Below are 16106 nucleotides of genomic sequence, written 5' to 3'. Positions count from 1 at the left end.
AGACAATTGACTTTTGCTAATTCTTTTAAGAAGAGCTCAAAGCCTTTCTCTTTTCAAGGAGCTATTATCTGGGAAAAGGTGCTGTTACAAACAATTATAGGGTTTAAGTTGCTGCCAGTTCCGCTGACTATGCTTATATGAGAATGATATCACATTTTTTTTTTTTCCCAGAGTTGAAAGTGTGCTAGTGCTAATGAATTCCTTACTGGAAGAAATGGCACTTTTGATAAACAAATGACCAGATTATTATTATTATTATTATTATTAGTGTAGTAGTAGTAGTAATAATAGTAGTAGTAGTAGAAGTAGAGGTAGTAGTAGTAGTAGTAGTAGTAGTAGGGAGGATCTGTAGCACCACCCAATCAGGGTGGTACTCCCAAAGGGAACTGGAATGCTGGTGATAGGGAGAGCTGGAGCTCCTGTTTCACTAGCTACCTAACCATCCCCTTCTGCTGACCTTCTCAGTGTGACACTAACATGAAGTGTAGACAGGCATATTCTCCAAAACATTTCCTCTAGCTATCTCATACACTACACCACATGCGCTTTACATATCACACAACGACAGTGTCACAGGGATTGATGCCAGCAAGGGCATGTGGTCAGAAAACTTTGTCCCCACTACCTAGTGGTGAACCTTTTGAGAGGAGGTGTGATGAGGGCTCCTCCAGCATAGATTGTGAGGCCTGGGTGAGATAGGGCTCAAACCTGTGCTAGAGGGTACAGGGCATTGCGGTTCCCAAGCTGCCACTTCCACCCTATAGAAAAGGGCCTGAACCTGGGAGTAGCACCCCAGGAAGCTGCCCTTTCAATGGGTGTATAATGGCGGGGCAGTTACAGTCCCAAAGCGCACTTGGAGGGTGTCCCTGTAGCTGTCCTGGCAGGGTGCCCCAAAGCCAGTACCACAGCCACTGGTCAAGGCTGGTGGGTTAGGGGTCCCAGATCCACTGCCTGGGCCTAGGACTGTGCAGTGGGTGGGGCCTATGGCATGTCTCTCCCCTTCTTATTTTACTGATTACGACCAAGTTAAAGAATGTAATTCAAAGCAAGCCTGAGGATATTAAATCACCCAGGGGGACCAAAGTGGCTTCATGGAATGTGGGAAGTTTGAGAGATAGAGCAGGGGAAGTGGTTGAGGTAGGAAGTGGGTGGATGTGGGATGTATGCAAGAAGTCCGGTACAGGGGGTGGATCAGTCAGAAAGACTGCTGGGAGGGATTGTTGCTATATGTTGTTTTAGGACAGATGGATAAGGTGGTGTGGGTGCATTGGTCAGGGAGAAATGGGTGGAATATGTCATGAATGTTTTGAGAGTAAGTGACAGGATAATACTGTAGTAGTGAAAATTTTGTTTGGTGGGATGATGTTTGCAATTATATCGGCATATGCTCCACAGGCAGGGCTGGATAAGGCAGAGAAGGATAGATTTTGGGATGACTTAGTACAAGTGGTAAGTGGTATGGGGGATGATGAGACTGTAGTATTAGACAGGGATTTAAATGGTCATATAGGTGAAGCAGCTCAAGGATATGAAGGAATACATGGGGGATGTGCATATAGTACAAGAATTGAGGGGGGAGAAAGGATACTTGAGTTTAGGGAAGCAATGTACATCACTGCGTGCAACACACATTTTAGGAAAGGAGAGAGTAGGTTGATTACGTACGAGTCTGGGGGAAACAGCAGCCAGATAGACTATTTCCTGTTCAGGAAGGCTGATACGAAGCTAGTGAGGGATGTTAAATATACAGGAAGCAAGGAATGTTTGTAGCAACACAAGTTTTTGATATGTGACTTGGTGCTTAAGGAGTGGGTGATGAAAAGGAGGACCTACGCACCTAGGAGGAAAATGTGTTACTTGAAAAACCAAGTAGTAAAAGATGCATTCTATAGCGTGATGAGGAAAGTTGTGAATGAACAGGGAGATGTGGACAGAAGTGTTAAAGAACAGTACAGAGCCCTCAAGAGCAACCTTTTTAAAGTTACTGATTCAGTATGTGGATGGACAAGAGGCCCTCCAAGACATAAAATGACTTGGTGGTGGGCTGAGGGTGAAGAAGCTGCAGTAAGGAGAAAAGATGGCTTTTCCAGGAATGGATGACAAATGGTAACAAAGAGGAATACTTGGCTGTCAAGCATAAGGCTAGAAAAGAGGTATACAGGGCGAAGTCTGAGTCACAGAGACTTTTACTTGATAACCTACATCGTGTGGAAAGAAAAAAATATGATATTTAAGGTGGAAAATCAGAGGAAGAGAGAGAATAGGGACATCATACATGGGCAGTGTGTGAAGAATGATGAAGGAAGGGTAGCAGTGAACAGTGGGGATATTAAAAATGTACAGAGAGAACATTACAGGCAGTTGTTGAATGAGGAGTTTGACTGAGACAGGGAAAGTCTGGAGCCAGTAGATCCAGTGTTTGGCACTTGGTCTTTGATTGACACTGCAACTGTGAGCAGGGTGACAGGCAGGATGCAGGTGGGGAAGGCAGCAGGTGTGTCTGGGTTGACTGCTGAATGTTGAAAGCCTCCAGAGATATAGGAGTGAGGTTAGCCAATGACCTGGTAAATAAGATTATATATGAGTGTGTTGTCCTAGATGACTAGCTGAAGACTGTAACTGTAAATGTGTAATGGGGAAGGGTGATGCCCTGGCAAGAGGAAATTATAAGAGGTATACAGCTTTTAGACCAGATAAGGAAGGTAATGGAGAGAGTTCTAGAAGGTATGATAAGAGAAGGAGAGAATATTAATAAGGTTTGAGTTGATACCAGGCAAAGGGACCACTGATGCCATATTCATTGTTCGACAGCTTCAGGAAAAATATATAGCAAAGAAAAGGGAACCACTTTGTTTTCGCTGATTTGGAGAAAGCTTTGACAGAGTCCCTAGGAAGGTGGTGAAGTAGGCAATGAGAAAGCTTGGGATCGAGGAGCGGGCAGTTAGGGTCATTATAGCCATGTACGTGGGGGCTCACAGCCAGGTAAAGATGAACGGAGATTTAAATGGTGAGTTTTCCGTGAATGTTGATGTGCATCAGGGGTCAGTCTTGAGCCCCTTGTCATTTATCATGGTACTTGAAGCCCTCTCACATGACTACAGAAATGTGGGAGATGTTGTATGCTGATGATTTGGTGTTGACTGCAGAAAATAAATGGAAGGAGGAGGAAAGATTTTGGAAGAGGAGAGATGATATACAGAACAAGGGTTTAAGAGTAAATGGACATAAAACAAGTGATGGTATCTAGGGTTGGGGGCGGTACTGTCAAAGAAGAGCGAGAGTGGCCATGTGCGTGAGAAGTAACTTCATCTTGTGCAGTTTGTGATAAATGGGTGCATATGAGATGTAGTAATATTAGAGGCAGACTGCAAGATAATGCTGATTTCATGTATGAGGTGTGATGGGTAGGGCATGTGAACATTGCCAGGCATGAAAAGACTGAACTTGCCAGTGAGTCTCTTGAGTATGTGGAAGAGTTTTGCTATTTGGGAAACATGTTGTGTGCGGGAAGTGGGGCAGGAGCTAGCTCTGTGTTGAGAGTGAGGAGTGGTTGGAAGAAATTCAGGGACCTGTTGCCTCTCCTGATACTGAGAGGACTCTACCTCTGTCCTAAGGGATCTTTGTATGCAGCATGAGTTAGGAGTGTAATGCTGTATGGTAGGAAGTCCTGAGCGGTAAAGGAAGAGGATATTTGCAAGCTCAATCGTTCAGAAATGGCAATGATTAGGTGGATGTGCAGTGCATCCTTGAGTGAAAAGCCTAGGGGGGGGGGGGCGAGGTTTACGATGGAAGAATTGAGAGGTAGGATGAGACTGGAGTGCATTGGTGTTGTGATGAGGAGAGGTAGATTGAGATGGTCTGGGCATGTGCAGAGGATGGGAGATTATAACTGGGTGCAGAAAGTGAGAAGTGGTAATGTTGGGGGTAGGGTAGTGAAAGGTAGACTGAAAAAGACCAAGGATGAGGTCACTGAGTGTGACCTCAGGGTTAAGGTACTAAACAGAGAACCTGCCAGAGATCGAGCAGCATGAAGAGCCGCCATCAAGTGACCAAGGCTAATGCATGCATGTATGTTGGAGCCTTCAAAAATGAAAATTATTATCATTATCATTACAGTATTATCATCATCATTATGTATAAAACAAGCATGCCATGAGCATAACTGAGCTCAGTCCCATAATATGGAAGGGGTTTCTCATGGGTGAAAGTGCTTGCTTGGTTATTTTTTCCCCACTGAAAAAAAAAAATCTCATGTCTGCTTTACCTCTAAACAGCAGGCTATGCTCCTGGGAACCATATCTGTTGTCTAGCTGGAGTCAAAGAAGGTATGTAGCAAGTAAGCTGGGTCTATTGTGTGTGTTTTTTTTCAACTTTTGTTTTCTTCCTTCAAGCGTCTTTCATATCACTTACTTATGTCTGCTGTACTTCTATCCAGCAGGCTATACTCTTAGGAAGCCTATATATAATCTAGCTGGGGTCAGAGGGATTTTAGGATGCAAATTCAGGTCAGATCAGATAGCTGGTTAGCATATTAAGTTTATTATAATGCATTCAAGTAGTTAGCATGCACAGCCTGAGTGCACAGAACCCCAGGTTTATGCTTTACCTGTGCATACTGAAGGGTCACTGTGCTCTATTTCCCACTCAGCATTTCAATTATTTACTGCTCAACATTTAACCAGAGGGGCACTGCACACTACCTGTAATTGCCACTCAGCACTTTAACCTATTTATTGCTCTATAATGAAACAGAGTGGCTCAATGAAATGACTTACAACAGGTCTCCCAGATAAGCAAAATGAAATTATGTGAAACATAACTCTCCCCCACCCACTCCCTATTTATCTCAATGCTTGAGTTTCAAACCAGAAAGAAGGGCATACATCAGCAAAGTCTAACTCTTCTAATAGTTGTAATGCTCATGCTTTGCTCAGATCTTCATTTTAACTGTGATAAGATAATAGCACATTAAATGTTTAACGCTATTCCCATTTCTTAAGCTCAATGCATTAACCTCTTATGAATCAGATTTTCTAGAAATACCACCTTATGTGATTAAGACATTAAGAATATATTCCAGTATAAATACAATTTTTGTGTATCCAGTGCTACAAAGAAAAATGTGGTCATGCAACAACTGACCTGAAATACTAGCCTAACCACTAAACACCCTATTACATGCAATTTTTATATTTCTGCGACCAATCAAGCAACAGGACACACACTCTTACCTCATATTAGTCCAAGAGTTTACAGCACAAAGAAACAATTGTCACAGTGGCAGTCAAGATACAATGCAACAAACATGATTACAAGCATCCTAGATATTCTTAGTACCGTACTTGAACAGGCTAATGTTGACAAAACTATGCACAGGATATCAGAACAGTCCTAGTGTAGTAGGAGACATGAAATGTGGCAGTGTGAGATGTGACAAGTAGTATGTGGTCCAACTGTGAGGTGTGTGTGTGTGTGTGTGTGTGTGTGTGTGTATGTGAGTGAGTGAGTGAGCGAGTGAGTGAGTGTGTGTGTGTGTGTGTGTGTGTGTGTAATTCACCGGGTCGGTCAGGATCACTTGATGGTCGTGATGGTCAGCTTTTACCTTCCCGGAAGGGAGCTGAGAGCTCATATAGTCCGATCTAAGGGCAAGGCTGTGACCTTCACACACGCACACACCCGTCCCCTTGCTCAAGGGGGACAGTAACCACCCACTTCGTCAGTGAAACTTTTCGCAACCTGAGCGAGGCGCGAACTCCCGTCCACCAGTTGGCAAGCGGGAACGTTACCACTGCACCAGTGAGTGGTGTGCACCAGCGAGCGGTGTGTGTGTGTGTGTGTGTGTGTGTGTGTGTGTGTGTGTGTGTGTGTGTGTGTGTTATGGCTGTGTGGCATAGAAGCACTGAGTTTGTGCTAGATGTGGAAGTATGTAATATGCTAGTGTGAAAGTGAAACACTGCAGTACGAAGTGTGATATAGCCTATTCACCTCATCTGAGAGGAGAAGACCCATAAGCTTTTAAAGCTGGCAGCTGATTGGTTGTCTGAGTGCATTCATTATTAATGACACATTTTAAATTAGTTTTATAATAAGGGTTAAAATAACCATTTGACAGTAAGATTGCCAAAATAAAATATATATAGTTATTTGCACAGATTAGCCCCTCGATGGCTGCGCCTGCAGAAATTAGTGCCCTCCCTTGGTTGGACACATGACCATGTTTTCAAAGTACATGTACTAAAATCAATTTCTTTTCCTTACATGTGTGAAGAGAATTGTCTGGCACAAGTGTTTTTTAGTTTCCTAAATCTATCCTGTGATTCGCAATGATTTGCAGAAAATTCACAAACTCATGGCGCACGTGCCATTAATCTCCCTTCTGCCGGAGCCATTCATAAACGTCCATGTTGTTAGCCGTGGGCAGTGCCAGAGCAGTTCCTAAACAGCCTAGGATTAATATATATATATATATATATATATATATATTGAGGCGGGAAATATTTACCTGGCGATCAGTTCTCAATGTGGCGCGTCAAGGGAGACCACTATGAGCCACACAGAGTGCATCCCACACGCGCGCCCTGCCCCTGAATCAGGTCAGCTTTGACCGTGTATAAAAAATTCAACGACAGTGCCATAATTCAAAGACAGTGTTTGTATATATGTCAGTGTTGTTACTAAAAAAAAGATGCATAGTGTGGTTTCTGCAAAGTAGATGCCTCATAAATTATCACATGTGTGCAAAAGAGATGCCATAAATATGTGGCTAGTGAGAAAATAGACACCAGTATGTGTAAATAGTCATAAATCAGTGACAATGTTAGTGAATAAGTGTGCTTCAGTGAGATAACAGACGCAAAGAATGTGTGCCATAAGCTAGAAAAGTGTCTCTCATTCGCGTGTCCGCGTGTCACTTGTGGCCCTCGCATATCACTATGCCCGAGTACAGTGATCACATGCTCCTACGACGTGTTGGGAGCATCACCAGGGCATTTACTTCAGTATACCAAGGCCAATCACCAAAGAAATCTGCCTGGTCCCCTATGGAGTGAAAGGCGTTGAAGGGGTTTACTTGCGTATTTCACCCGATAGGCACGGTCAAGATCTGCGAGTACCAATTTGGATGTGTTTTAACAGTTTTGCATCAAATCTAACCAATCTAGGCTATAAACAAAAAATCAAAAATTGGTCGGACTGCACACATCCAAGATGAAGTGACCCCCTGAGTGCTTGGGATGGTAGAGTAGGGTCATGTAAACATATCAGTGACCTTCATTCCCTTCCCATAATTATTCGCATTTTTTTTATAACTCGCATTAATTTGACATCACCAGCACTGATACGGTAAAGCGTCATTCAGTGCCAGTGACAACTGAGGGGTTTTAAAAATGGGGCCTTACAAAGTTTATCAGATGGGCGTGATACGTGTGAAATTTAGAGTTCTCAGGACAAATCAAAACATGCCCAAGTAATGTTTCACCAGCATTGTACCTAGATTTTTCATGCATTCAGGCAAATTAAGGTGAACTATTGTATGTAATTACTGCAAAATCATGTAGGCTGCTTGTGGGATGTCCCACCTGACTAAGCAGAAGAATATCAGAATTTGTGTCAGAGCATTTCACTATCACATCAGTTTGCCTTATGCTGTCTACTTCTGCATCATTATTAAGTTTTTTAGCTTTATAGTTTCAAATATCTAGTTATGACTTACAACAGAGCTGTGAGGAGGTAATGGCTGTGGAATATTTAAAAGTGACAATGACATAATTACAATGGGGTCTCCCAACATGCCAGAATATGGTCAACAAAATATGCCACACATTGGAAACTTAACATATTAGGAACCATTGAACCAATGGAAATAAATGTATATCGTCAACACCTCACCCTACCTTTGTCATTAACAGCACTTCCCTATAACTGACTACCGTTTTAAGAAAGACTTTTGTTCAAAGAAAGATAATAGAACTGTGAATGTAGTGTGTCAGGTAGCACTACATCAGTACAATTGCAAGATTAGCAACCTTATTGTGCCCAACCACTTGCTGGCCTCCAGAAGTATAGACAGTTCATAAAATCTGCACCTGGTTCATGAGAATATTTCTCACTGTCGATTCACCTAAGCCATATCCATGTCTAATGTTTAAATTCCTTTTACCTTGCTTTTTCAACTCTTTAACCTTCATTTCAGCTCCAAAGTGATCTTCTTCTTATTCTTGGAATGAACCGGCAGGGCCATGATGTAACAGGTGAGCAAGAGTGGGTCTTGTACAATGCTAAAAACACCACAATATGTGAGCGTGGCAGGGGCAGACACAGACAGAGGGTCTTGAGAATTGACATGAGAGATGCCGTAAGGGAGGAAAAGGACAGGAAATCAATTAGCCTTCTGGTGGTGGCTTCGGATGCTACCATTTTGAGTGGGAACACTGTTTTTCCCTTGCTTTCAGACAACGGATTCGGATTTTAGAATCGCATTTCGCACATTAAAGAATTTATTTTTTTCTTAGTCGAGTTCACATATTGAGATCCCGCATATTGGGGAACCCCACTGTAGTTTCTTCACCTGTGTCTACCAGTCATTTTTCAAAGGAATTTTGATATTTTAATAGGTTAATTTTACTTAAGGTTCCTGTAATAAAATTTACCTTAATTTGCCTGAAATGGGAAAAAATCAAGGTAGTGGTAAAACTTTATCTGGATGTGTCTATATTAGTTCTGAAAATTCACAGTTTCACACACATCTACACCATCTGATAAACTTTGTAAGGTCCTGTTTTTAAATTAATCTATGCAAATGACATTATATAATATTTTAGTCGGGCAACCTTCTTATCAAGCGGTTACTGTAACCCTTATACAGTAATAAAAGTAATTTAAAATGCGTCGTTAACAATGAATACACTCAGACGACCAATCAGCTGCCAACTTTAACAGCTTATGGCTCTTTTCTTCTCAGATGAGATCAAATGAGCTACTGTGTACTGTGCAGTGGAGTGAAGTATGGCAGAATGTGGTGTGGCAATGTCTTCTCCTTCACAGTGACTTCCTATACCCTGTAGTGTGCATCACCTTCTTAAAACTAATAAAGTATAATCTGCCACATGGACAAAACAGTGCATAATACATCTGCCTTTCTATGCTGACATTAACACACAGTAATAACAATAAAATAATCTATGCTAGATTTCCTCTGACAGGTTATATGATGGATAGGGGAAAAATGTTTTGTTGTGTATTTCTCATTTGTTCCTAAGCTTTATTATTGGTATTTTCAAAACAAGTTTACAATGCAAATTTAACAAAAACAATGTTAACTCCCTGATGAGGCAATTCTTAACTACAGCATCTGATTCTTAACCCATTAACTGCGGCTGTATCATCTATAATATCTGAGTCCAAATGGCTCTGACTGCGGCTGTCTCATATACAGTATGATTTCCTGCTTTCAAAAATTCCGCCATCAGTAATGGCACAAAATAAATCAGCTAGCATTTCATGGCACCCTATACAATATTGTCATTCATAGATTATGCATTTTTATGAGAAGCAGAGCTCAGCTCAGTCATCTACAAAATGCTGAAGGTAATGGTATGAAAACTTCTCCATGCCGCCACTAGCAGTAGCCCAAGCAAATATTGGATGAAACCTCTAGATGAGTGCAGTGATGATAGTGATACATTGTTAAATGATGACAGTGATGGTTCAGATGCTGTTTTACACCTTATATGCTCGCAATACGGACACTGACGACACAGTGCAACCACAACACATAGTTCGCCTGGCACCACCGCACAGAGAATATTTATTATTTCACAAACCTGTTTCAGAGGTAGTTTTTCTGTTTGCTATATTGTGTTATATACCACTGAACTCGGGACTTTTTTCTCTATCTTTTGACAATATTATTTTTCTTTTAATATTTTTTTCTAAATATTTGAAAACTGCCGTACACAGGATGTAGATGTAAACAAACACTGACACAGTGAATGGGTTAATATCATCAATTTTGTCCAGATGGAGCTTAGGCATACCCTATCACAATCTAATGGTTATAAAGAAGTCTCCAGAGCTCTGAATTAAAGTTTCGAAAATGATAAAACCGCAAATCAGATGAGGGTAGATAAGATGCTGCTCAGTTACTTTTATCAAGAAGTCATGCCCAACCTGCACACTATCAGTTTTACTCTTATCATTATATTTCGTTCGCCTGTGCTTTATTTCATGATGACCATGGTAAATTCATTAAAAAATTACACCAATGCAAACACAGAAATCAGTTTCCTGTTTAAGGTATCACTCTGAAATCCAGATTCTACTTCACTATTATCATTATATTTTGTTTGTCAGAGCTTTATTTCATGATGACCATGGTAATATCATTCAAAAATTTTGCCAATGCAAATACAGAAATCACTATTTTCTGTTTAAGGTATCACTTTGAACTCTGAAATCCAGATTCTAGAATCCTAATACTGTATACTGTCTGTGTGTGTGTGTATCTATCTATCTATATATATATATATATATATATATATATATACTGAATAACCAGTTTTAAGAAGGTGGCACTGAAATCATAAAAAAAGTGAAATATATATATATATATATATATATATATATATATATATATATATATATATATATATATATATATATATATATATATATATATATATATATATATGTATGTATATATATATATATATATATATATATATATATATATATATATATATATATATATATATATATATATATATATATATATATACATATATATATATATATATATATATATATATATATATATATATATATATATATATATATATATATATATATATATATATATATATATATATATATATATATATATATATATATATATATATATATATATATATATATATATATATATTGACTAACCAGTTTTAAGAAGGTGGCACTGAAATCATTAAAAAAAAAGTAGTGAATGCAATACAATACTGCATAATAATAAATCTGGCACTACAGAACAAATGACCAGTGAAATAATATGATGTAACTGACATATCCTACAAACAGATGAAATGATCAATAATGAAAAAATAATAAGCTCTTATATAACTGCTAAGTGCCAATGAAAACATGACAGTAAATCATACTGTAGCAGTAAGTTGCCTGATCACCCCTCCAGTACCAAAACCTCTCTCATTCATTCTTCCTTCCACCAAATGATTTTATTCAGCTTAGGATGACCTCTAGTATTAAAGACATGAGAAACACTCTCCATTAAATACCATACTCTAGTTTCATGATGTCCTTTATGAAGTACTAATGCTGGATGATTCTATTCACTTTAACCCCTTTAGCTTAAGGATATTTTTCATTTAAATGTACCTACCTCTTGCCTGCTTTACTAAGTAACATATCTGGAGGAATTTAATGGATATGCTGAAGTTTCTAACATAACTGCCAAGAGATGCTTCCACGGTTAAATATAATCATCAGGAGGTAACCACAAGAAATTGAAAGTATGCAACCATACAGAAAAAGGCTTCAGAGGCATTTAGTAGTGAAGGGGTTGGCTGAATAAATTTAACTATGAACACTAATACAGCAGTGATGCCAGATGCAAAATAAATCAGGATAATTTTTACCTGTATAGTACAACACTCTACATCACCAGTATGTCCACTCCCATCACCAAACAATACATTAATCTTACTGAATTCATCAGCGATGATGATGGTGGTTGGTGGCGGTGACCATCATTCACCCACTTGATGTAGTGCTGCCTACTTCTTCCTTCACCTCAATCATTCTTTTACTGTCTCTGCTCTCCTTTCTTCCCATTTCTCTCAACCTTTTTGTCACATTTTATTGCTCTCATTTCCACTTCGGGTGAATCTACATTGAGTGACAAGCCTTATGGTTTCCTGTGACCCATGAAACTCTATAATCAAATAACTGGGGCCCACTATAGTGTCCTGTTAGCAAGGCGGAGATGAAATGCAATGCCCATCCAGGCACCAAACCTCCACACTCTTCTCTGCGTCTTAGTGTCACAAGGAGCTGTCTGCCACAAGCGAACATCAATTCACTGCTCAAGATGGTTCTGCAGGGGGCAGTTACTTGTCTGTGGTTGATGGGCCTGCTTGGTCAGACAGACCAAGGTTCCACAGCAGCAACCACAACAGTTGCCATTTGTATTGCAAAACAGTTACTTAAAATGACTGAATTTCAAGATCTGTCACAGGTGACATTAGGGTGTTGTTGTTTAACCCAATTTTGTCTTGCCAAGTCTATCCACTGACAACAGGTAAGCAATTGCTCCTGCTGGGATGTCCCACAGGTACAGTACAGTATATACACTGTGTAGGGATCCAGCACCTCCTTCTGTAGACAACACCTCATCAGGGTCAGACTAAGGTCCTTCCCAAAGCTAGGTGCAAGGAAATATGGGGAGGTTTGGCTCCCAGGTGGACAATGCTCTTTCTCCACCCAAGCTGTACAGTGCCACCACATGTAGATTCCCTTCAGCACCTGTGACATCAGATATTGCATTACTGAAATACAAAATACAATCTGCTTGAACTTTGAACTTTATTACTCACAGGACTAATCTGAATATCAAAATGCATACTACCACAATAAGAATGGCTAGGCTACTAAAGAGATTACAGATGCCTCTGTCTTACTGTCTCTTCTTTCACCATGGACTGCATCAGAAGTGAGATGTTCTTTCATTCATTCATCCATCACTCTAACCACGACTGCCCCGTTACAAGTGTAGAGGCCTGGGGTCAGACTACTAAGTTCATAAAAGACCAGTCATTTTTCCCTGAGCAACATTATGGAGCAACAACAACCTTCCTCAGATTTAACCCTTAAGATCACATTTGGTTGCAGTGCCTTAACCCACAAGGCTACCAAGCATCCATCTGCTGGTTCTACAGTAGTTTCAAGGGCTACAGGAAACAACTGGCTTGTCACTCAGTGTAATGTCCTCTGAATGAAGGCATAAAATGGGCATGCTTAAAAACCAATCAATAGCATGTGGCTGGGTGGGAGAGGTAAGGACTGACAGTCAATAATATAGTCTTGCTAATGCCAAGTAATTTTATTAAGCTTAGAAGCACCAGGTTGTCTAGCAATCTAAGGCACCAGTCAGAATGAAGGCTACAAGCCAAGTGCATAATGATTAAAATCAATAACATGCAACACGAAATTATTCATTTATATAATGTCGCCTTCAATATTCTGAACAACAAAAACCTAGCCTCACACCCATACATTTCACAAGATTACCAAGTTTTTTTTTTTTTTTTTTTTTTTTTTTTTTTTTTTTTTAAAGTGGGGTGTCACTCACAGTGAAGTGGTTACCAGGCAGACAACAAATATAAAGTGGACATAGAGGTGGTAATCAGTGTATGTGTGTGTAAAATGATACTTAATATTTAAAAATCAACAGCAAAAAATTACTCCGGCCAACAAGAGACTGTTAATGTGCATCATAACTGTGACAACTATGCTCCATGATACCTGCCTCGCATAAAGTGTAAAATACAGTATTGTTCTTGACAAAACAATCACCCTGTGGGCATACACAACATAATATATAAATAAAGGTACACCTTCACATTTTTTTAAACTGATATAAATGCTACAACACAAACCTCTGAATTTTAATAAAATACAATAAATGTCTGCTTGTTCATACAGAGGTATTTCTTTATCCAGAAATGTATTATATTCAATGTGTAAAACATAGCTTACATATCAGTTACTTGTATCTTAAGAAAAAAAAAAAAGTGACCTAATATGTACTTTCAGTTGCATTCATCTCTCACCAATTAACTTTGTTAATGGCTGTATTTTGCATTACATTTATCAGTAAATTATAATACATGACATGGCCATGTATTAGACTGCAGGAATCCAAAATGTTTTATGAACAGAGACCATCCATGGTACAAGAGTTTGTGATGTACCAGTATATGTACTGATTAGTACAAATACTGTACCGCAAATTATTTTGTTCACTAGGAACTAACAATGAAATCAATAAGATGGCAAATTACTATTATAAACCAATCAACCAAATATAAATAATTAAGTAAGAAAACTAGGAACACAGACCTGCCAAGACTGAAGCCAGACATCCTGTTTCGGTTGCCACCCCCTGGTCCAGGAAGGAGCTGGTCGAGGCGGTCAGTGCCCATGAGTATTTTGGTGCGTTCCAGGTAGTCCATGTGCGTCTTGAACAGCTCTGTGTACCGCTCATGAAGTTTAGAATACTCTCGTTTGAGCTCCTCAGATTTATCCTCCATACGGTTTGCTGGTGAATGAATACAACCATTACACCTACGGTACACATATAATCACCAAAAAGGGCAATAAGAAGTTATGCTACAAGTAGAACAAAAAATTACTGTATTCCCAGTATGAATAACTCTGTGGCTTCGATGACTGATGGATGTTTTTAGGAGAATGGTCACCATCAGATGATTTTATTTAGCTGACTGAAGCACTCTAATCCCTCAAGGCTGGCTTGGACACTAGGTCATTTTCAACTCTGCTTGATGACTTTATTAAGCCAAGGTTGGTATTCTGATCCAGTTTTTTTTTTTTTTTTTTTTTCCCCCATAAAAAAAAAAAAAAAAAAAAAAAAAAAAAAAAAATGTAATGGCCAACCCCTTACTATCCCTACTAAGGGTGTCAAATGGTCTGGGGCATGAGCCCAAGGCTAGGTTGCTTGGACTTCAACATCTGTTAAGTTGCAGGAGACTTTCCTTTACTCCTGCAGTGTTTTTCATAGAGACCTAAATGGATAACCTTTAGACACCTCTTGCATTCAAATAGTAACATTTGAGAGGAGGCCTGCAGTCTTAATGGACCCAGGTTCGAATCCCAGCTGGGGTAAGGAACAATTTGAGGATTTGAATTTCTTTAAAAAAAAGCAGACTTGTCTGAGGATTTGAATTTCTTAAAAAAAAAAAAAGGCAGACTTTTCTGATCTACCAGATGACCCGCTGACATGTCATAAACGTACCCCCGGTAATACCGGTACACCAGTCCTGCATGAGACAGCCCTAGCATGTATTCAATATGGCTGGTGAGTGTTAGTGCCAAAGTGGTGACATGTGGAGATCTAGGAGGAGTTCTGGGCCCCAAGGAGGACTACTGGGACTTGGGAATAGGTACTGGAGCCTTTGCCCAGAGTCAGACAAGTAAAAAAAATAAATAAATAAAGAAAGAAAGAAAGAAAAAGATTCATACAATGACTGCCAAACACTGTACTAAATAAACTGAATGATAATACTGATATACAAATATGAGTGGTGTGGTGTACTTGAGAAATACAATAAAGAGAGAGAAACAATCAAGATATGAGGTGGTATTAAGAATTATATTAAACAGAGATATGAAAACAAGACAGGGTGTGATTAAGAAATACAATAAATAAAGGCAGAGAGACAATTATGAAATGTGTGGTACATTTGAGATATATAAGAGACAAAGGACCATATTCTCGGAAGTTTAGGAGGCCTTCCAGCACCTCTTCCTTCATGATCAATTTTGCATATTAGATCTTACTTTTCTTTTGTATGTTACCTGTGCCTTAGTCATATCACAGAATGTAAACACAACATACATAAATACATTAATGGAACATGTGCAGAGAGAAGCAGCAGAAGCTAGTAAGGAATACAACATAATGAGACAAGTAAAAGGGGTCTAGTGTACTCAGGAAATATTATGGCAATATATGAGGCCCCTAATAACATAATGTACAGAGCGCCAGTGCAAGCAAAACCGAGTTAAGTATACCAGTATGTAGCCCAAACCCTCTTTGATCTGGAAAGCAACCACGAGATACAGGAAGCAACTGGCATTAGGGTCCAAATTCCCCTTCTGTAACATGGTCTCACTGCCCGCTTCACCTCAGTGCGTCGACAAGCCTTCACGCTGGTCACAGAATGTACCGAGTGCCTCCCAGCAACGTGTTGTCTGATGTTACCAGATACAAACATTTCTTTATGCTCACAGTCATGCATTTTTTTATAGCATTACTAATTATTGTACCATTATTTTAACATAATGGAATATCTTAGCATAAA

The 16106-nt window shown here is 39.4% G+C and overlaps 1 protein-coding gene across 1 annotated transcript in view; it reads right to left on the bottom strand.

Annotated features, from left to right (window-relative positions):
• Positions 1-16106, bottom strand: part of syd (JNK-interacting protein syd) — a 466678-nt gene that overhangs the window by 376909 nt on the left and 73663 nt on the right. Inside the window, exon 4 of the mRNA XM_080274254.1 lies at positions 14125-14323. Within this exon, the coding sequence (XP_080130380.1) occupies positions 14125-14323 (199 nt within the window). The remainder of the gene's footprint in view (positions 1-14124; positions 14324-16106) is intronic.

Source organism: Coenobita brevimanus, chromosome 57 (assembly GCF_032717465.1).
Source record: "Coenobita brevimanus isolate Jiangsu-jjx chromosome 57, ASM3271746v2, whole genome shotgun sequence".
In the NCBI taxonomy this organism is placed as follows: domain Eukaryota; kingdom Metazoa; phylum Arthropoda; class Malacostraca; order Decapoda; family Coenobitidae; genus Coenobita; species Coenobita brevimanus.
This window is presented reverse-complemented; position numbering and strand designations above follow the sequence as displayed.